Source organism: Oryctolagus cuniculus, chromosome 13, assembly GCF_964237555.1.
Source record: "Oryctolagus cuniculus chromosome 13, mOryCun1.1, whole genome shotgun sequence".
Taxonomy (NCBI): domain Eukaryota; kingdom Metazoa; phylum Chordata; class Mammalia; order Lagomorpha; family Leporidae; genus Oryctolagus; species Oryctolagus cuniculus.
Genome location: NC_091444.1, coordinates 14,875,813 through 14,898,160, shown reverse-complemented (window position 1 = coordinate 14,898,160; position 22,348 = coordinate 14,875,813). Strand labels below are relative to the sequence as shown.

General features: G+C 35.9%; 1 protein-coding gene across 11 annotated transcripts in view; it reads right to left on the bottom strand.

The window, feature by feature from the left end:
* Window positions 1–21,481, bottom strand: part of PTPRC (protein tyrosine phosphatase receptor type C) — a 113,897-nt gene extending 92,416 nt beyond the window's left edge. For 5 of the 11 annotated variants that reach the window (XM_008268693.4, XM_008268695.4, XM_008268696.4 and 2 more), the window contains exons 1-2: window positions 21,317–21,445; window positions 21,120–21,235 (exon numbers count right to left, since the gene is read on the bottom strand). In XM_008268693.4, the coding sequence (XP_008266915.3) occupies window positions 21,120–21,192 (73 nt within the window). In that variant the 5' untranslated portion in view covers window positions 21,193–21,235; window positions 21,317–21,445. Of the gene's footprint in view, window positions 1–21,119; window positions 21,236–21,316 lie in introns of all 11 variants that reach the window. The other 6 variants (XM_008268694.4, XM_070054919.1, XM_070054921.1 and 3 more) reach the window with 2 other exon arrangements.
* Window positions 21,482–22,348: the final 867 nt, after the last annotated feature.

Below are 22,348 nucleotides of genomic sequence, written 5' to 3'. Positions count from 1 at the left end.
AAACACTGCTTTTTTTAAATGATAATTTTTTTACACAGAAAGTTGAGTACATTTAATTCAAGTATGTTTAGGATTTTTGATGAGTACTAGATTTATTTTTATTTAAAATGAAAAAGTGATTTATTCTTGATATCCTTCATCTTAGCTTGGAGAGAAATTAAAATTCTCTGACGTCATAAATAAGAGCGTCAATTGTTAAATCAACAACAGGAGTCACTGTGCACTTACTCCCCATGTGGGATCTCTGTCCTTAATGTGTTGTAATATGAGAATCAATGATAAAAGTAGTCTTCAAACAGTACTTTATACTTTGAATTTGAAATAATGAATTTCAAAATTAATATGGCTTACTGATATTAAATTTAATAGAAAAAATGAAAACCACGACTAATATGTTGATGCAGATAGCAGAAAAAGTTCCTTTCTCCATTAATACTGTGCCAACTAGAAAACTTAAAAAACCAAGATGTTTTGAAAGATTATCAGCTTTTTAATAAGTGAAAGCACCCAGTTAATTTTCTCTGCTCCAGAAACTGAAAGCTTTGATTTTCAGTTCAAACTTTGCTTTGCTAGAAAAAGGTACAATATTTCCTTTAGATATGAATGTATATATGCTTTTAGTAAACTTTTATTTAATAAATATAAATTTTGAAAGTACAACTTTTGGATTATAGCAGTTTTTTTTTCCCCCATAACCACCCTCCCACCCGCAAACCATCCCATCTCCTACTCCCTCTCCCATCCCAGTCTTCATTAAGATTTATTTTTAATTTTCTTTATATACAGAAGTTCAACTTAATATATACTAAGTAAAGATTTCAACAGTTTGCACCCACACAGAAACACAAAGTATAAAGTACTGTTTGAATACTACTTTTATCATTGATTCTCATCTTACAACACATTAAGGACAGAGATCCTACATGGGGAGTAAGTGCACAGTGACTCCTGTTGTTGATTTAACAATTGACACTCTTGTTTATGACATCAGTAATCACCCGAGAACTGTTCTAGCAGTTCTTAGTGTCATCAGCTGCCAAGGCTATGGAAGCCTCTTGAGTTCACAAACTGCGACCTTATTTAGACAAGGCCATAGTCAAAGTTCTCTCCTCCCTTCAGAGAACGGTACCTCCTTCTTTGATGGCCCGTTCTTTCCACAAGGATCTCACTTACAGAGATCTTTCATTTAGGTCATTTTTGTCACAGTGTCTTGGCTTTCCATGCCTGAGAATAATGTGTATGTGTGTGTGTGTGTGTGTGTGTGTATAATGTATAAAAATTCTTAATTCCATCTGGTGTCAGAGTTTAAATGCACTAAAAGCATAAGAAATAGATATCCCATTTTAAACAAAATTGATTTTCCCCCTACTCTAATTCAGTTTTCTTTTCTAATGCCCTTTACTTACACTCACTGATAGAAGTCTGCCTACTTTAACAGTTTTTCGTCACAGGATGTGGCTGATTCGATTTTTATCTCCATCTGGCAGAACATAACCAGCTTGTTCTAGCTCTCAGCTCCCACTTACTGCAACTAAACTTTCCTTGTGTAGCTGATCCTTCACTCCACCTCCGTGACACGCATTTCTTCTTTAAAACACAAGTCAGTAAACTTCCTTAGGGAACTTGTGACTATACAAGACCAAGTACTCTAGGCTGTGTCGCAGAGTTGCCCAGGCTAGCTCCCTTGTCCAGCTTCAATTGCCAGACGGAAGTTGCTAATGTCCCTTAGCAGTTCTTGCATGGTGCACTGTCCCTTTTGATGAGTACCTGTACTAGATTTATTTTTATTTAAAATGAAAAAGTGATTTATTCTTGATATCTTAGCTTGGAGAGAAATTAAAATTCTATTGTTTTAATCCAATAAAAATAGAAAAAAATATTGAATTTAATAGAAAAAGTGAAAACCACGGCTAATATATTAATGCAGATAGCAGAAAAAGTTCCTTTCTCCATTAATACTGTATTAACTAGCAAACTTCTACTGGCAGATGTGTGGAACCAGTGGGGGTGGAGGATGGGATGATGGAGGGAAAGAAAGGAAACTAAAGATACCTTTCAAATGAAAAAGTGAGGACAACAGACGTCTATATTCTCCTGTGCATGTGGGACCCTTTTCACTCTAAAGCCCTTAATGTTTGTTCTAGCAGTTCTTAGGAGTAACAACTGCCCTGCATACTTGCTACGGCCTTAGAGAAGAACACGGCATGGTGAACACCTGTGACTCGAAGTAGTCTCTATTAAACTTTTATAACAATGAATGAATTGTGCTATATTTTATGTTTATGTTTATGTGCTATATTTTATGTTTATATTTTATATTTATGTAGGTACAGTTGGTAAATCTGTAGATAATTTGTACGTGAGAGAAATGATGTCCTTTCAGTAACTGTACATTTATATTATTTTGCCAAATCTTAACCTTTTAAAATAATTAATGTTTTTTATATTTTATTTTAAATTTCTAAAAATTATATGATGTCTCTTTGTTGTATACAGTGCCCGGCTGACTTCTGGTGAATAATGCTTAGTGGTGCTTCCTGCTGAAGCATCTGAAATTTAGTCAGATGGCCTAGAATAGCACAATGTCACCACTGAAGAGGCTTGAAGAGATTATTTCAACTAAACTAGTAGTCAACGAGACGGGGTGATGCGGGAGGGCAATTTTGGCCCTTAGGGACATTGGGCAAGACCTGGATTCAGTTTGGGTATTACTGAGTCTGGCTGTACCAATCAGGGATGCAGATATGCCTCTGACAATGCACAGGACAGCTCAGCTCTCCAGCTGACATGTTGATAGGGCCAAGGCTGAGAAACTGGACTAAGCCCTACCTTGCTCCGATGAAGGAGCTGAGGCTGAAGGAGTCCAGCATATTACCCAACACCACTTAACTGAAATTGAAGTCCGTGAAAAGGAAGTAGTGACTGAGTTCAGATTCAGAATGTGCCTCTAATAGCTATTCCAATATTCATTTCATTGTATCGGGTAAATGGACAAATACCTCATAATATACTGAAGGAATTCTGTACCAAGTGGCTACAGTGTTGGTATGATATAGGACAAGTCATTAAACATTTTTGAGTTTCAGTTTTGTTGTTTGTAGAACAGATTAGTTAAATTAGATGGTTTCCAAGGTTTCTTTTTTTCTACCATGTATTATTGTGCGTATAATGATGCCCTAACTTTATAATGGTCTCCAAATTTCCAAATTCCTTTTACTTTCTTTTTAAACTTTTTCTACAGGAATTCCTACCCAAATGTAGGGAGGGAATATTGTGGCTAATATCAAAAGCCCAGTGTTTTAAACAATAGTTGGCTCTATGTAAATAGTAAATAAAATAAAATTCAAATGCATTATTTTAAAATAAAGTGGTATGAGTAAAATGCTTTCTCATTTTTTCATCATTAAGTAGGAAGATAATTTTTGATCCTCATAACTTTTGTGAAAATTAACTTATTTAAACCATATCCACATTATTTTAATCATAACCAAAATTAGCCACATGAACAACAAAGTCTTGTCCCTAAGTTAATGGAATTGGTTTGACATTAAGCCCAGTATATGTAAATACTTAAATGGTTTATGGACTAAAAAGGTAAGTTAATTTGTTGCAAAAAATTTTGGAAGGTCATGTATCATAATGCAATTTTTCAAGAACTTTTTGAAGATCTTTTGTATGCATGGTTTTCAGAAAGTTTTGCCCCAAAATAAACTTAAATTCCATTTTCCGTTTCTTGAAGTCCCTTCTTACTTCCTGAAATAAAGGTTTCCCAAAGTATTTGTGGCTCTGTAATTCATTGTTAGTAATTTTAACATGGAGAAACTAGATGACTATTTAAAATTTTCAATTTGATGCTCACTATTTTCTATAAAAATTTAAAAATTTCTGCTAAGATACTATTATTACATATGTTAATGTGTATTTTTAAAAAACTCTCCTTGATATGATTTTCTCAAATTATAGATATATTATTCCCTCATATTAGGAAGGAAGACTTACATGGAGCACAGAGAGCCACTACAGGGGTGGGAAGGACAACATTTGTTTGTTCTGTGTTACATTTTGTCAGTTGAAGAGGACAGCAGAGTGAAATTACTACACTTGCAAAATAGGACAACAGATAAAAAGGAAAGGAAAATATAATATTTTCTTCTCTTCACTAAAAACAAAATTAATAAATGTAATCTGTGTGTATACTTTTTTGGTGTACCATAACTGCTAATTTTAAATATACTTTTGTTATACAAATAAAGCAAGAGAATGAAATGTTAGATAATATATTGTTACTTTAACAGGAGTATTTTTCAGTCAGATGAAAATAAACTATTTTACTTTTTGTTTACAAAAAGAATTTTAATCTGACCCATGTGTTGTTATTATTGTTAACCTCTGGGTGTTTTAACAACATTTTGATGGACCTTAAATCAATTAACACTATAAAGGAAAACATCTGTGGCCCTAATACTTCTTAGAGTTGCTCTTAATATTGTTTTTATAAGGAATTTAAAAGTATTTAATTTAAAAAGCCACTGAAAATTCCATAATTCATGTGTGTTTAACAGTAGATATTGAAATTATGTCTATTTTACTAACAAACATGAAGCATGAATATCTATGAGAGAGGGAAAAGCCAGAGGAAGGAAATGTTTTCTTCCTCATGAAACCCAGATGTTCAGCCCACAAAATGGAGGCCTGGAGGAAAAGGCACGTTATGGTGTCTGATATCTTTAAGAAGTGTTACTTCTGAGAAAAATTAATGGGCAAAACTGTTTTTTTTTTTTTATAAATTAGCTGTGCTTTTGCTTTAAAATAACATAAGGAATTTCTTCTGTATTAAATATGGAATGGAATTGTGGCTGAATTAAAATAAAAGGTTCATGATTTTCCCCCACAAACACATTTATGTAAATACATTGTTCTAACGTATAAAGGGTATTCTTTAGCAAAGAGATCCATGATAAGTATGTTCCTTCATACACTGACAAACCATTAACTCAAGCCAAGATTCCACAAAATCCTAGCTTTATGGATGGCAGTGATTTTTTTCATTTTCTGTCTACTACTCTTCACCAAATACAGATGTCAGCAGAATAGAATAATCACTAAGAGTGCACATGGGTGGTGGTCAAACACCACATGTATGTATTTTGATTTACAGAGTAATATTTGAGGCATTTCTTATTTTCATCAAGTTTCGATTTTTACTCCAACTCTTAAAATGAAAAACCAAACAGCAAGATAATGATCATAGTAAGGACAGAATCTCAGTACTCCTTTATAGTTTTCCAAATGCTTCAGTAATGTAACCATATTATTTCAAGGCACTACATTTTATGAACTGCTTTCACATTCGTTTTCTATTACTACCCTACACTTACACGTATAAACATTAACATTTAACTTAAGAGAACATATTAAAGATAACAAAGAAAATCTTTTGGGATTCTTTAAGCGTAACAGTTATTTTTAAATTTTATTTTTAAAATTGACTAAGATAGATAAGGAGGTATCTACAGTTAACTTTATATCAACTGAAGATGGCTTTAGTTTTCCTGTGCTCCTGAAAAATAGAATGTGACAAATCTGGTACAAATTTTACATTTGACAACTAAAGGTATTTTTATATTCTTATTTCCCTGGCTTTGAAGAACTCCTTCTTCCATATCTGCCTTGTTCCTCCTCCAGAATTTTGAGGGTCCCGTTGCCTTTGATCTCCTTCTGGCCATGCCCAGTCATTGTCATCCACAACTCCTAGCTGCCCTTGATACACCACCACTGTCTATTCTTAGAAAAGGGAGCATCTTTTATTTCAAAGGCATTAGTAACTTTTCTCTTGTAGGTCATTCTAAAAGCACCTTTCATCGTACTCAGTGTGAGAACCTCCCCTTCCTGGACCTCGGGACTCTACAGTCGCCAGCCAGCAAGGAGGCAGCTCAGCTTCTCCACTGAAATGAGATGCTCCTTTCTCTTTTGTTTCAATGTGTCCTCATTTCCACATCAAACTTCCATTCTTGAAATGGTGGGTCAAAAAATGTAGCATTTGTTCACATAATTGAACTAACATGTCTGTAAACAGACTATTTCGCTTGAGTGGGCTTTTATCTCCCTGCTGCTTAAATGCAACCGATTTTTCTGCATTACAGCAAATTATGCTTTCTGATCCACACATGATAGTGCTTACATGCAAGATCACCTGCTTCTCACACACTCATACACCATTTGCTTTAAATGGACCCGCTTTCTCTTCATCACTTTCTCCCCTACCCCTTCTCTCTGGTTCATCCTTTTTAATGAGGATGGAGATGAGCTGACGCTGCTGCTTCAGACCGGTATGAAAATGAAGCAGAAGCAAGAAGAGAAAGCTGTGCGACTTTCTCCTGTGCTGAGCCTTTTCTAGACAAGTTCATTTTTGAGATCCCTGTTAAGAGCCAACTGACTCACCTATTTTGCCATTTAAGCAAAATATCATAATACAATATATCATACACACTTGGATTACTTAACTCCTTTAGTTTCACCATAATTCTGCTTCCTCTACTAAAATTAGTGGCCGGGAATCATCTGTATATTTAGTAAATACTCTGAGGAATAGAAACAAAATGTAGAGAAATGTACAAAGCACAGTACAGCCTCAGGTGTGCAGGAGAGACACAATGCTAATTCCCTCTCTTGACCCCTCTTTCTCAATTTAGAATTTAAAACAAGAACACGGAAAATTAAACTATTCCCTTTTAGGATATGATAAGCAGTAAAGCTTATAATAAATACCTGGGAAGATAAATCAACCAATTTATTATGTGAAGGGCAAGTAAAAGTCAGACTTCATAATGATTTGTATACGTAAGTGAGATAACATTGGTAAAATGTTGAGAATAGGTTAGCACATAAATACTGTTTTTTCATATTAGCTACCATTAATTACAGAAGTAAGTTGCTCTACTTATATTTATATTTTTAAGAAAATTTGCTGTGAATGAATTCAATATCATATGTATATACTCAATATATGTATATATGTTACACATAAACATATATGACTAGGTGTTATATAGAAAATGAATACATATATATGAAATGTTCCTAAGAGGACTTATCCTCCATTTGCATGCTATATAAATATAAAGGGCATTAGATTCTTCCCAATACCTGTCAAATTGATAACCAATTGGTTTTCAATTGCTCAAAAAAAGGAACACTTAAAATTTTGAGATAAACCTTTTATGCAAGAAGTTAATTTGCAACAAATCCTCTGACTTATATTAAATATTGGTTTAAACAGTATTTTAGAATATTTTATCCATATGCAGAAACAAAGCACACATCATTCAGTGACTTCAGAGAGCATTAACTTCTCAGGACATTTCCAGTTAAACTTCTAATTCATTAGTCCTTATTGTACAGTTTCTATTAAAACAAATTGCATTGAGTTGTACTCTTTTAAATAGTTAAGCAAGCTAGCAAGGGATATATTTGCATGTGTTGAAGATATTTAATTGTAAATATTTTTATAAATTCCTTCATAATTAATTTTCTGACAGTATTAAAGTTAAATAGGTATGTTTGGCAATAGTTAGGATGTTCGCAAGCACTGTACAACCTCTCAGGAAAAGACATGAATTTGAATTTTTATATAGAATTTACTAAGCTGTTTACATCATCAACTCCATTTTGCAACATTCAAAGCAAAATATTCACCTGCCGTCCTCGCTGGACATCCCGCTTTATTTCTTTTCCCAGTCCTTCTTCCCAAATATTAAATTCCCCAGGGTTCAGAATCAGTCCTCTGCTCCTCTCTATCTGAACATTCCCCTACATCATCACATTCTGTCCTTCCACTTTAAATTCCATCTGTGCACAGTGACTGTCTGTCTCCATTCCAGACGTGGCTAAGGAGCCCCAGACTCTTATCTCCAATTGATTCTTCACTCTCTAACTGATGTCTGGTAAGAATTCAGTCATTCACAATAGACAAACAGAACTCACCTGCTTATCCATTGTTTGACTCTTTCTCATCCCAGTTACTCATGGGGAAACAACAGTCATTCTCTATAGCTTTTTTGTCCCTTTCATGCAGCAACTTTTCTTGACCCTATGTAAATGTTTCTCTTCTTTCTATCTCCAGGGTTGACGTTTAGTCCAAATATCCATCTCCCTTCTCTGTCTGACCAACTTAATCACCTTACTGGCCCTAGACGGACTCATTTCCAATCAATTCAATTCAATTCATGGCAGGGAAGTAAGATTAAGTCTGCTTAAACATTCCAAATGGCTTCTTCTCATGGAACTTTGGATAAAATATGAATTCTTTCCATTTGCAACAAGGCACTGCTTGACTTGCCTCTTGCTTATCTCCTTCACTTAAACACAAACAACTCAGTCTCTATTCACTATTATGCCCGCGGCTGATGTATCTGTACCTTGAATCCACCAATTTGCTTGGTTTTGCCCTGGGATCTTTGCACCTATCAGTTCCTCTTCCCATAGATCAAGATTCATGTTCGTAGGCAGCCAACAAGTATCCCACAGACATGTCTTCAAAGATGCTTTTCTTGATCCTGCCATCTAAAGGGGCATTCACCACTGAATTTGGCCTATTTCTATTAAATCACACTGTTTTTCTTCACAGCACTTATCAATACCTGAAATGTTCTCACTTGTTTATTTGTTTTCTTGTTTGTTATCTTCCCTTGCTGCAATGTAAGTTTCAGAAAAGTGGGCACCCGGCCAGTGCTGCGGTGTAGCATGTTAGGCCATGGACTGCAGTGCTGGCATCCCATATTGGTGCCGGTTTGAGCCACGGCTGCTCCACTTTGGATCCAGCTCCTACTCTTGTGCCTGGGAAATCAGCAGAAGATGGCCCAAGTCCCTAGGCCCCTGCACCCACGTGGGAGACCCAGAAGAAGCTCTGGGCATTGGCCTGGCACAGTGCTGTCCACTGCAGACATTTTGGAGGGGAACCAGCAGATGGAAGATTTCCTTCCCTCCCTCTCTCTCTCTCTAACTCTGCTTTTCAAATAAATAAAGGTTGTTTTGTTTTTTTTTTTAAATGGGCACTTTCCTCTTTTATTTACACTGCATCATCACTACTATGTTCCTAATGTGTACTTGGACTGTATGAACAATTATTGAGTCAATGAGAATTATCTCATTTAATATCTTTTGCTATTATCAGCATTTTTCAGATGAAGAAATTAAACCTTTGAAAGATAATTTTCCCCGTATTTCATGATTGGCAGGCTCAGATTGGAATATAGGGGAAACTATAGGCTAGATTTCCAAGATTGACCTCTTAACCACTTTGAAAATAGAATCCAGCATATCTACCTCCAACTCTGTAAGTTACTTTTGTCAGTTCCCTGGCCCTATTCTTTTGCTTATCTCCCTTCCTGAGATCATTATTTTCTCTCATAGTTGAAATTCTGAATTTGTATCTACTGTTTACTTGTTTTTCTTATATATCTTGATCATCCCTAAAGAATCAGTAAGAAGGTTTGGAACATAAAAACATGAATTATTGAAAAGTAGAAATAATTAGTATTTATGAAGCATAAGCTAAGATCTGATTTTAAAAACCCAAAGCGTATCTGGAAATCTAAGAAGTCAGCAGAGAATGTTCGGACTAAATAATCTCATTGTCAGTTCATATATAACGTATTAAGCAAATAATAAACATCCCTTTATCTCTACTTTCTCTAAAGTTATAGCTCTGTGGAATGGAGAAAAGTAATATGGTCCTACCCAGTTCATTGACTAGGCATCTTGGATGAGAATGAAAGATGTTCAGTTGTCTATACTTCCTGGAATAAGATGAGAAACTCATGTGTTTTCCATGATCAAAGTGCTCAAGAAAGGTCAAGTTACTTCCCTTGCACTTCAAAAACAGTGAAAAATCTAGATACCTTGGTGAATTATTCAAAGATTTTCACTTTGTGTAATATCAAAAAACAAATTAGGTGGGGGAAAATCCATTCTTTCCATTGGATAATTCACCTCAAGACAGACTTCCTTATACTTGGGTAACTCCCTTTTCAAATAATTGTAATGCATCACTTTTGCATTATTTGTGTAGCAAAAGATGAATCAACCAAAGATGTCTTGTGCTTTGTCTAAGAGCCATACAATCCTAAGTAAATTCAATCTTTCTAAAGTTACGTAAGCGGCTTATTGCACAATGTGCATGTTTCATATAAACAACTTCAACTGCCTTTGGTTCTGCTGTGATTCCTGACCTTCACGTAGGCATACCCGAAACTCTCTGGTTACCCAACTGACCACTCAGAGGACTGATTAATGCAGTAGAAAAAGAATGGGCTGAGAATAAGATAGACCCACATTAAAACCCCAGCCCTCACTCTAGCAAGCAAACCCCCATTTGCTATTAACTGGTGAGCCTGAAGAATTACCCTGCACAACCACCTTAAAATCTAAGGATTTAGTTGTGTGGTATCTGTATATGTAAGTTTTTAACTCTCCAAATAAATATTTCATTGTCAGAGTAAATTACAAAACAGTTAAAACAAATTAGGAATACTGTCAAGTCCCAGTCCATTTTTTTCAAGTACTTAGTAATAATCTACACAAATCAGAGGCAGCTCAGGACTTGTATAACAGAAGTTTACAGAGAAAATCTCATTGGAATGGAAGCCTGGAAATAGTTTTCTAGGAATACAGTTTTTACTGTGTATATTATACATAGAATTTAAGTAGTGATTTTTTATTTATAATTTATAAAATATTGACATTCTGATAGTTATCCTCAGCAAGGCATAGAATTATTTTATGGAGAGAAATTTGGGGAAGTGATGGAAATTTTGGAAACTTTAAAACCCTTTCTCAAAGTAGCCACTACCATAGAGATTACAGATTTCATGAGGATAGGCAGGGGATGTAGTATTCCCAGCTTGCATTCATAAAATAGTTGTTCATCATATAAATTAATACACTTATTAATAAATATGTAGACTTATTTAGTCTGATCACATGAAATAATCAGAAACTTGTCAGGTGTTGAGTGCTAGGAACTGAGATTTTTAAGTGTCTATTTATTCATTTTTGTATTTCTCAAATTGTCTAGAATGATCATGTTTTACCTAGTAAAAATAGGGATATACAATTTTATACATAGCACGTAATCAAAAAAAAGAGAGAGAGAGAAAGAAATAAACTGCTAGCCAAGCTCTATGCAATTTCTTCATTTCCAGAAATTTTCCAAATAGTCTATCACACCAACCATCCATTCCATCAGTGGACCAGTCCCAAAAAGCTACAGATAATGCTAAATCAATAGTGATCCAGTGACGACTTAAATAAGCTCCCCAGTAAAGGGAGCCCCAAGATTATTCACAAGGTGATCACAGTAGAAAAGCACCTACCCATAAAGGAAAGAAGTGGAAGAGCAAGTGGCACGGTCTTTGAACTAAATTTTAAGAAGCAAGTATAATTCTCCCAGTTGAAAAAGGTTGTGAAAGGAAGAAAAAACAGCATAGCCCAGCCAACACTTTGGAGATAGGAAAATAATATATTTTTAGGAAAGCACAAGTTATGAATATTATATGTCACGAAATGGTTGCAGATTAGGTTGGAGAAATTTGGAAGGTTTCAGGTAGATTGCAGGTGCATTTGTGGTTTGTTTTATTTCCTGAAATGCAGAGACGAAAGGAGGATATTTGGACATTTTTCCCACCCATCATTTTATATTGAGAAGATGTTAAACTCACTACTTCAATTTTACGCCTTACTTTTTGCTCGACTAATTAGTAAGAAGGTGGTAAGAAGTGTGTAGACCAGTCAATAGAATGACATGCAAATGATTGAGAATGAAAACATAATTCCATGGGGCGGGTGTTGTGGCACAGGGAGTTAAGCTGCCCTTAGGACAACCATAACCCATGAAGTAATGCCTGGAGTCCAGTTTCTTGCTAATGTGCATACTTAAGGTCACAGATGATGGCTCAGGCAGGCTCCCTACCACTGCTGTGGGAGGCCTGAATGGTGCTCCAGGCTTTTGGCTTTGGCCTGGCCCAGCCTCAGCTCTTGTGGGCATTTGGTGGTGACCCAGTAGATGAAAGGACTCTCTCTTTGTCACTTTACTTTCAAAATAGCATGAATCAATCAATTTTATTTAAAAAATATGCTAATTCCAGAAGGTAGAACAGGCCCGCAAATATTTTTAAAATTGTTCATCAACTATGTAATAATCAAGAGGGTTAAAATCTCAAAATAACTCTAGCTGAAAGAGCTTTCCCTCTCAAATTGAAGGGTACTGATAGAAATATCAACCCAACTTAAACCTGAGAATGGCTGATACCAATGTAAGTCCGACAAAAAAGAAAAATCACATTACAGGAATTATATTCAACGTAACATTGACATGTAAAAAAACTAGAAGTAACTAAAACTATATGCAGGAAATTTTTCTGGCTAAACAGAATAAGACAAATGTTTTTTAAAAAATCAATTTTTTTATTTGATAAGGAAAATTACACTTAGAAAAGCAATGACCAGGGGCCGGAGCTGTGGTGTAGCGGGTAAAGCTCTGCCTGCAGTACTAGCATCTCATATGGGGGGTGGTTTGCGTCCCGGCTGCTCCACTTCTGATCCAGCTCTCTGCTATGGCCTGGGAAAGCAGTAGAAGATGGCCCAAGTCCTTGGGCCCTTGAACCCACATGGGAGACCCAGAAGAAGCCCCAGGCTCCCTGCTTTGGATTGACCCAGTTCCGGCATTGCAGCCATTTGGAGACTGAACCAGCGGATGGAAGATCTGTCTCTCTCTCTGCCTCTCTGTAACTCCGTCTTTCAAATAAATAAATAAATCTTTTTAAAAGAAAGAAACAAAGGAAGAAAGAAAAGAAAAGAAAGAAGGAAGAAAGAGAGAGAGAGAGAGAGAGAAAGAGAGAGAAAAGAAAAGAAGGAAAGAAAAAAGAACGGAAGAAAGAAAAGCAATGACCATAAAGTAAAGTTCCCAGAGGCATAAGCTATAATCAGTAAAATTTGATGTGGGGGAAGCTGTTTCATGACTCTGATTGTAAAATTATAATGAAAATAATGCTGTTGAACATCATCAGCTCAGTTTAAGACAATGATTTAATTAGGCTATATAAAAATACTGAGAGAATTAAATCAGGTTAGTTTTTCTCCTTAAAACTTCTCTGCAAGGAAAACTAATAAATGTTGGTAAATTTCAATTAAATGTTTGTTTTCATTAAAGTTGAGTCAAAACATCCTTGGTATTAAGTCGTGAGTGAGGCTCCACAGGGAGCTGCTAAAGGAGGGAGTGTGGAGGTGAGTTTTGCCTTTTGCAGAGGTTGTCCTAGCAATGGCAGATAAGGACACCAGCAGGGACTGAAGGAAGGGGAGATTTCAGGCTGTTGTTGCAATAATTCTGTTGCTAAAAATCCCTTTCATAGAGTTGTGGATTGTGTTGGATTTGTAAATTATATAGATGGCAGAATCTGGAGTATTCCCTGAAACCCCAAAGCAGGGAATGTAAAGTGAGAAAAATTCAAAGGCCTATAAGAATTTGATCTTCTGGCACCTAACCTTAAACTATGTTTTTTTAACCATCTGTTTGTTTTTACATTCTAACATGATATTAACACAAACAGAATAAATTCAATGTAGTTCACAGATACAATTCTAAGGATATAATGATATTCCCTCCTTCCCTCCCTCGCTGTTCCTCATCCTCCCTCTTCCTCCCTCCCTCCATTTTGTTCTCTCTCAGTATTTTTAGATAATATTTTTAATTTACATCATAGTCAAGGGCTTAATACTCCACTAAATTAAGCTATCAACAAGTAAAAAGACCTAGCTCAGTGGGAATATACACAAGGACTATAAACAATAATCAAATGGAAAGATGCCCATTTCAGCAATGGACAATGACTCATTGGACCCAGCTCCAATGCTGAAGAACTAACTATGTGCTGTGATTTCGTGGGACTCTATGATTAAAATGGACAACTTTGCAGAGAATCTCGTAGCTCTCAAAGCATTCCCACAAATTTTAATGTGTACAGTAGTTTATTAGATCAGTAAATTGTGTTTCAAAGGTCAAAAATGGTTTGGATCAAGATTATGACGTTTATAAAGCTAGATTTCAAAAATAGGAAGGGTTCTCAAAATGGATAAGGGAAGTGTGCATTATGAAAGAACTACCTGGATTTCAAAACCTCTCTGCACTGAAACAAACATTTTTAATTCCATTTTTCCTCTAACCTTATGAAGGACCCTCATATTTCTTACTCCAACTGCCACAATGTTCCCCAACTTGGAGAGGATCCTGTCTCTTTTCCTAATGTGTTTAATATTTTTCTTAATGTGAAATAAAAGTATTGGTTTTTATAAGTATAAATATTTAAAATATAATAACCAAATTTTATTGCATTACATTGTCCCTTTGGTATCATATCTTAGTATTATTGCTATGTATATAGATTTCTCTAACTATTTTCTTGAATATCAGGACTTGATTTTTAAATTTTTTTATTTAGTTATTTGAGAGGCAGAAACAAAAAGAGAGTGAGAGGATACTCTTATACTGTTTCACTTCCAAATGCTCACAACAGATGGGGGCCCAAAGCAAGGAACCAAGAACTCAACCCAGATCTCTCATCCAAGTAGGAGGATCCAACTGTTTCACTCATCACCACTGCCTCCCAGGGTCTGCATCTGCAGGAAGCTGGAGTCAGGTGTCAGATCCAGGAATTGAACCCAGGTGCTCTGCTGTGGGAAAGGATGCACTAACCGACCAGTAGCTGAACTGCTAGATCAAACAGCTCCTGCATATCAGGAAGCAATCTTCAATTTAACATGTGGAGCATTTGTTCTTAACTATCAGTGATATCCATTAACTTCACTTTATCAACTGTTGATATCATAAAAATCGTGAGGGTGATGGTGGATTACCCTCAACTGTTGCCTTCTATCCAGCATTGACAGATCACCGGAAGCTGATTTACTTCCAATTGTGCACGTTTTAATAGGAAGAAGAATTTAAATATATGAATGGTGATGATTTTACTTGAATATCATTGCATTGTAATTAATTTCATAAATGCAACGTAAGGAGTATCCAAAAAGTTCGTAAAAATGTGTATTAAGAAAAACTAAGCATGGATTGAAAACATGTTTGCACTAAAATAAAAAATAAGCTCAACTTTTAATCTCTTTACCACAAGTTTTTGCAAGTATGTTGCATATAGTATAGATGGAAGAAATCAAAGTTTCTGTAAAGTAGATTTTTACTCCAGTTCTTTCATTTTCAGCAGGAAATAAATGTGTAATTTAAAACACTGTATAGCTAAGCACCATGCAACACATTAGCATTAGTTTTACATGGGGATTTTGGTAAACTATAAAATAAAAACATCAATAGTCTTGCTGATTGCATTTTCAGAAATGCACCGGTTGCAGATACTGAGAATAGCCACAGAAAATGCTTATTTATTTTCTTAATATTGACTTCGTAAATAATTATGTCTTCCCTGTATGAAAGAGTATGATGTTTTTTTGTTTCCTTCATTAATCTTTCTTGTTTTTTTTTTCTGTAACTCCTGACTCCTAATTCTCTGCTCACAATAGTCATTCTCCAGATTCTCCTGAAAGATCGAAATCACAGTAGTTCATTGATACATAAACAGGAATGTAGACTAAAGAAAGACTTTGGGTAACAATTATTGTTTTGCCCAAATATTTAACAATGCACACAAAATTCCAATGATTACTATAATTTCAATTTTTGGATTTTTGAGTAGTATGTACAAACAGATATCATATCAAATCGGTAAATGAATATCCTTCAATATTTTATTTTTTCCTGTATCATTCGCTAAAGAGTGCTACCTTTATGTATGCAAAATCATAGTAGTGATTCTATATCCAGGTGGGGGACCAGTACTGACAAACATATTCAGACCAAACTGAAATTCAGTTTAAGTTAAGGGGCTGGCGCTGCACTGTAGCGGGTAAAGCTACCGCCTGCAGTGCTGGCATCCCACATGGGTGATGGTTTGAGTCCCAGATGCTCCACTTCCACATGGGTGATGGTTTGAGTCCTGGATGCTCCACTTCCAGTCCAACTCTCTGCTATGGCCTGGGAAAGCAGTGGAGGATGACCCAAGTCCTTGGGCCCCTGCACCTGCATGGGAGACCTGGAAGAAACTCCTGGCTCCTGGATTTAGACTGGCACAGCTCTAGCCATTGTGGCCAGTTGGGAAGTAAACCAGCAGGTGGAAGACCTCTTTCTCTGCCTCTCTTTCTCTCTCTGTGTATCTCTTTCAAATACATAAATAAATCTTTAAAAAAAAAAAAGAATTGTCTCTTTAAAAAATAAAAAAATAAACTAAGCTAAATTTCTACTCCAATTTTCTCCTGTGTAAATAATCTCTTAAAGATATAAGATGATGAAAAAAATCAAAGGTCTGTGATGATGAAAAATGTCTTTTTCTGTCCCACATTGACACCATACACATGGTCTGAATAGGAAACCTTGTCTTCAGCAATGCTATGTGTTCACCAGTGTGAATCGACCTGACTAAAAAGTTCTGCTCTTTGTACACTCAGATTGAAAATCATGATCACTCTGTGTCATAAGAAGTGATTCCCAGACTCTGTGCAAATGGTTCATGTACACACCACCTTGCATCTGTATTCACAAACACTCCCCCAGGACCGACCAGTATCCACACCAGCACTGCCAGGGCGGGACCTGATGCCCTCTGTTACTGCCCTGCCAGGTGGGTACTTCCCTCTCGGTCCCCTGCTTCTCTAAATCAGCCCACAAACTGACTTCAGCTAGACTGCCCAAAGAGCAGGTCAAGGGGAACAAAGTACAACATTCTCAAACTATGGATTTTTAAGTCAAGAAGATTTTTCCAGACAAAAGGTGAGGCAGAAGATGAAAGAAGGAAGTGGAAAAGAAAAACGGGATGGAAGCCAAAGCCTATAAACATATAGATCCAAAATAAATTCAATTTAAAAAAAAATGATTTATTTATTTGAAAGGCAGAGTTATTAGAGATAGAGGGGGAGGGGGAGAGTGAGGGGAAGAGAGAGAGAGAGAGAGAGAGAGAGAGAGAATCCCCAAATGGCCACAATATCCAGGGTTGTGCCAGGTCAAAGCCAGGATCTCAGAACTCCATCAGGGCTTCCCACATGGGTGGCAGGGGCCCAAGTACCTGGGACATCCTCTGCTGCTTTCCAAGGCACATTATCAGAGATCAGGGTCAGAAGTGAACAGCCAGAGTATGAACTGATGTCCTAATGGGATGCCAGCATTGCAGGCAGCAGCTTAACCCTCTGCGCCACAATGCCTACCCCAAAATTTAATGACAAAATTGTCCTACTAACTTCACCCTCCTACTTTGCCTCTGTTTTTCGTTTGTTTCATATTCTCCCTCTCAGATTTTTCTTAACCTCACTTCTCCTTCCATCACTATAAACCGGAGATTAACTCAAAATATCTATTATTTATTCAGTACTCGAGAAGAAATCAGACACATATGACATACTTTCTATTTTCATAAAGGTTACAACAGCAAAACATCCACTGATTCATATATCATCATCAAGGTTGTTGTCCCAAGTACAATTGAAATAATATTTGGAAAATGCCAAGGGAAGATGGGAAAAAGTGAAGAGCGCCAGGGAGCAGTTTTGTGACAAGAGTGACAGAGGAGGAGGTCAGAGGGGAGAGAGGATTTGCACAGAGCCTGAAAGGCCTTGAGGAAATCCAGAGGCGCTGGGCATTGGCAACACCTCCAACTTGTTCTCTATTAATGAGTCAGAAAAGAAGAAGAAAAACACATCCCAGTCCAGAGCCAGCCCCAGTTCCTAGCTTATTGGTGAACCCAATTGCTATGGAAATAGTAGAACCTAAATGAAAGGGAATGAGAAAATATCAGCACCCATCCCGGGTTTTATTTTGTTCTAAGCTATAGGAGGCATCCAGAAGGCATGAGACTTCAGACTGATTAGGAGGGCACTACAATACATTAAGTGAAAAATAAAAAAGCCATGAATTAAGGTAATGGCCATGAAGATGCAGACGGGGAGAAAGATTTTCAAAATTAGGAAACTGCAAAATTTCGGGACTTGGTGAGCACGTTCAAATTTAGGAAAAGAGATAAGTTCCATGTTTCTGAGGGATGAGTCTGGAATGGAAGCATCAGGATTATCAACAGAGTAGGCAATGAGTCTACAAAACAAGAATAAACTGGCCAAGGATGGAAGCTCATAGAATCCCAAGATTTAAGAGGTGGGCAAATATGGAAAAACTAATAGAGAATAATTATTATATAAATCTCATATACATATAATTAGTATATGTATAAATTGATATGTAGATATGCATATGTACACGAACAATGTAGAGATATCTGTATTCCTACTCTAGTTAATTATCACTGGTGAAAGCATACCAAACAGAACAGAGAAAGAACCTAGCTCATGCTCACCACTCTGCCTCTGTGCTTAGCTACATAAAATGAGAGGACATGAAAACACAACCCAATATTCCCACTTCATCTATCATCTAAAAAAATGCACTGCAAATTCTAGCAATGATAAGTGTCACCAGCAAGTTTTCAGCAGGAAATATTTTAAAAGTAATCATTCTCACATCCCAATACCTTTAAACTGTAGAATACTTAGTACTAAAGTAGAATTATTTATAAATTCAATTAAGAATTTGCTTTGAACACTTGAAATGGTCTAGGCATGGCACTTGTTTGTAAAAATGCAGATGGAAAAATAAAGAATTATGTGCAGGAAATGAGTATCAACTGTTAAGATTCATAATTCATAACATAAATCACATAGCAAAACCAATATACCTTAACTACTATACTATGGGAGGATGGGTTTGTAGGGTATTACATATTTACCAGAGCCAAACATCACTCATTGTTCCTTATATTCTTAGAACCACCACTGTTCAACAGAATTATTGACAAATTTTGAACAAAGTTTTTGTTTCTGTTTCTCATGGCAGAGGTGCAGCTAATGGAAATTAAGAACTTTTGTGTAAAATCAAACCCAGAACCCCGGGTAACCTAGCAAAGCTTAACCTTGGCTTTCTATGCATGTGCATTTTAGAGATGAAATAAAATAAAAATCTGAATTATCCATCTATTTATCCATTGATGTCTGGCTACATTCAGCTCCATTTCTACTTTTAGAGCATACAATTGTTGACTTAGCTGCTCAAATACTTAATATGTGCTGTAGTTACAAATTAATTTTAGCACATTAAAATAAAATATGGAATACAACTCATTTTGCTAATAAGGAAAATATAGAAAGTGTTATTAACTTTTCAACTTAGCATTAAATCAAAGAATTATTCTTGTAACTTAAAAATAGCATAAGTAGTATTTACAAATGCAAACAGTTATGTCTGTATATATTTTCTCAAAATAAATATATATTTCAGGAAGAATATCAATGCTTTTAGAAAAATGTTTGCCCTCAATATTTATGTGAGCAGCTGAACATAAGCATGATCTTTCAAAATAAATCCATGTGTATCAACCCTTTTATTTATAGTATACATTATTAGGTAGAGTTCATGTCAGGTTTCTAGATCCTACTATACTCATTTTGAATATGAATTTAAGCATATTTCTTATAGTTAAAAATACCTTTAACTCACTGAATTGAAGTTTTATGGTGGTTTACTCTGTTTTCTAAAAATATTTCAGTATTTTGCTCATTTAGAAATGCTTTGTGACATTCCTTGGCGGAGAATTTTCAGAGAACATATGCTTTGATTTATGTTAACACACATGCATCACCTTGATAAAATTAGATTTTTTTTAAATTTGCTTTTGTTTATGACCAAAACATCTTTAGAGAGTTGGCAACTTGATAAATATTTTCTGTATTAAGACAAAATATTGTACCTACATAGAGTTTTAAATCCATCTCGGCGATAGGCTACAAAACCACCCTAACAAAAATTCCATCTTAGGCTGTCTTTTTCCTATTCTCCTGAATTATCCAAAATATAAAATACAATCCAATGTGCTTCAGAGATAGCTATTGCCCTCTCCTTCAGGGGAAAGGAAAATGGTAACAAGTTAAAAATAAAAGATTTCAAAGTGAATTTCAATGAGAAAAGATTTTTTAAAAATGATTTCCTTTTTTTAACCTTTCTGAAATTTCTATAGATGTTGCACTTCAATGTCATTTTAAGAATAAAACTTTCTTTTAGACACTGTATCATGAAGAGAAGTATTCAACATCAATTTACTGGTTCTATTTAATAATCAGACAAAATGCACTTGATGACCCAAACTGTAACTGTTCATGAAATATACATTGACTGGACCATAAGTATACAAAGATCTCAAACTTAAATAGGTACCCACGGACCAATTAGTTATATTTTCCTATAGGACACAGCATTTGCATTATTTTCAAAGCTTAACTATTTCTGTCCTGTCAAAGCTGTAACGTTTACCCGGCACTCAGAAAGGGTGGTGGCCCTGGAAATATTTCCAAAGCAAAAATTCATAGAAACTATTATCAGGAAACTAAAAACTTGATTTGAAATATATCCTGTGGTAATACACAGAAATATAATATTTTAATAAATATCTAAATGTACTTTTGAACAATCATATACTTAAATATTTAAGAACATATTTCAGTAATAATCAAAATTTGAGGAAGCAAACTCTGGGCCCGAAAAAAGGGAGGGGCTTAGAAGCAACCAAAGCCATCTTACAACTTCTCAAAAGTGCATTTTTTTGTTAAAAGGATGAAAAACTCACATGTTTTGTCATTTTAAAATTCTTCAGACTCCCATAAACATGTTCATGTGCCTTTGGGGACTAAGTAAGTCTGTTGCTTGTATGATACCGGTGAGCAGTTTGTAAGCAAAGATTGATAGACAATGTTCTCATTCTAGAATATGATATTTATCCCCTCCAACCTGTGTGCCTTTTAAAAAGAAGCAAACAAGCCATGTCTGCCCAAGCCACAGTAACCTTCACCATTTTACAACAGGCATATCGCTTCCAGTCACCAGCTCCACGTGTTTCTAATGATTATTTCAAACCAAAGCTTCTCCAAAAGGAAACGAAACAGTAAGGAAATATTAAAATGCTTGGACTTACCGGCAACAAACACTTCTGTGTCCAGAAAGCCAAAGCCAAAGGCCAGAAGTCTAAGCCACAAGTACATGGTCATATCTGGAAATCAGCTGGATCCGGAAGAAACAGCATGCGTCCTTCTGAAAGGAAGAATAATGGTTATCTCCCTGAAAGATTCTCTCTGTTAAACCAAATCCAAAAGAAAAGAAATGACTGCGTACCCTGCACCGTTGTCTTATCAGATGGGGAGCAATTTCCTCCTCTGCTACCCTAGAACAAACCGCTTGCTAGCTGCATGAACTGCTAGGTGGTGATGTCAGATTCGGTTTTACTAACTTCTCCAAAAATACTGTAGAGAGTCCTCTTTGCAGGAAGTCAAAAGAGTCGTTCAAAGTCAGTGCAATGGCATTTTACTTCCTTAATTCAAGCAATGACACTAAGTTTGTAGGCTTTGAAAAAAGCATTTTCCCCTTAAGGAAGAGGATTTTCTAACTATCCAAATACTACTCCTCTATGTTATCCAATATAACTTTAAAAATGTCAGATCCACCCCAAAATCATCAATAATTTCCATACCTAGGAGATGACCAAACAGATTCAGCATGGGTGTCGCAAAATGGGGGATGGCAAGATGGTAGAGTGAGCTAGGAGAGAACATCTGGATCTGAGTCGTTAAGATCATCAAATGAATGAGTAAACTGGCACATTATTTTTGGCAACAAGTGTCATTTGCCATGAGGACATCCAAAACCCAGCGATATGACAGTTTTAGCAGAAAAACCCATTTCCTATGCAAAGTCACTTTCAGAGACCCAGCAGCTTGCCCCAGATCTTTCACAGATATCCCTGTGAGGTGAGGGATGGAACCAAAATGTCATTGCCACTACAGCAGATCCTGCTTCAAAAAAAACTTGGGCTTCTGTGGCTTAGGATAGCTGGGTGCTACTGATGAGGAAGAGAAGGGTAATAGAAACTGAGGGCTGTCTTTCATGAAAGTTAACTTTTTTTCTTTTTCTCAGCAATACTTGCCCAATGTTTTTGGTAAGTGAGACATTAATTAATTAATCAGCATTAATATGTCATGCCCTTCATGGTTCTGATGGTATTCGTAATAAGTTCATCAATTAGGAAAGTGCTTCCTGGCAAAAATATACTGCAAATTCAGCAATACAACCAAATGAGTTGATAACATTTTCACGATATCTACTTGCATTTAAAAATAAAAAGTCACACCGGTAGAATCCATTATAATT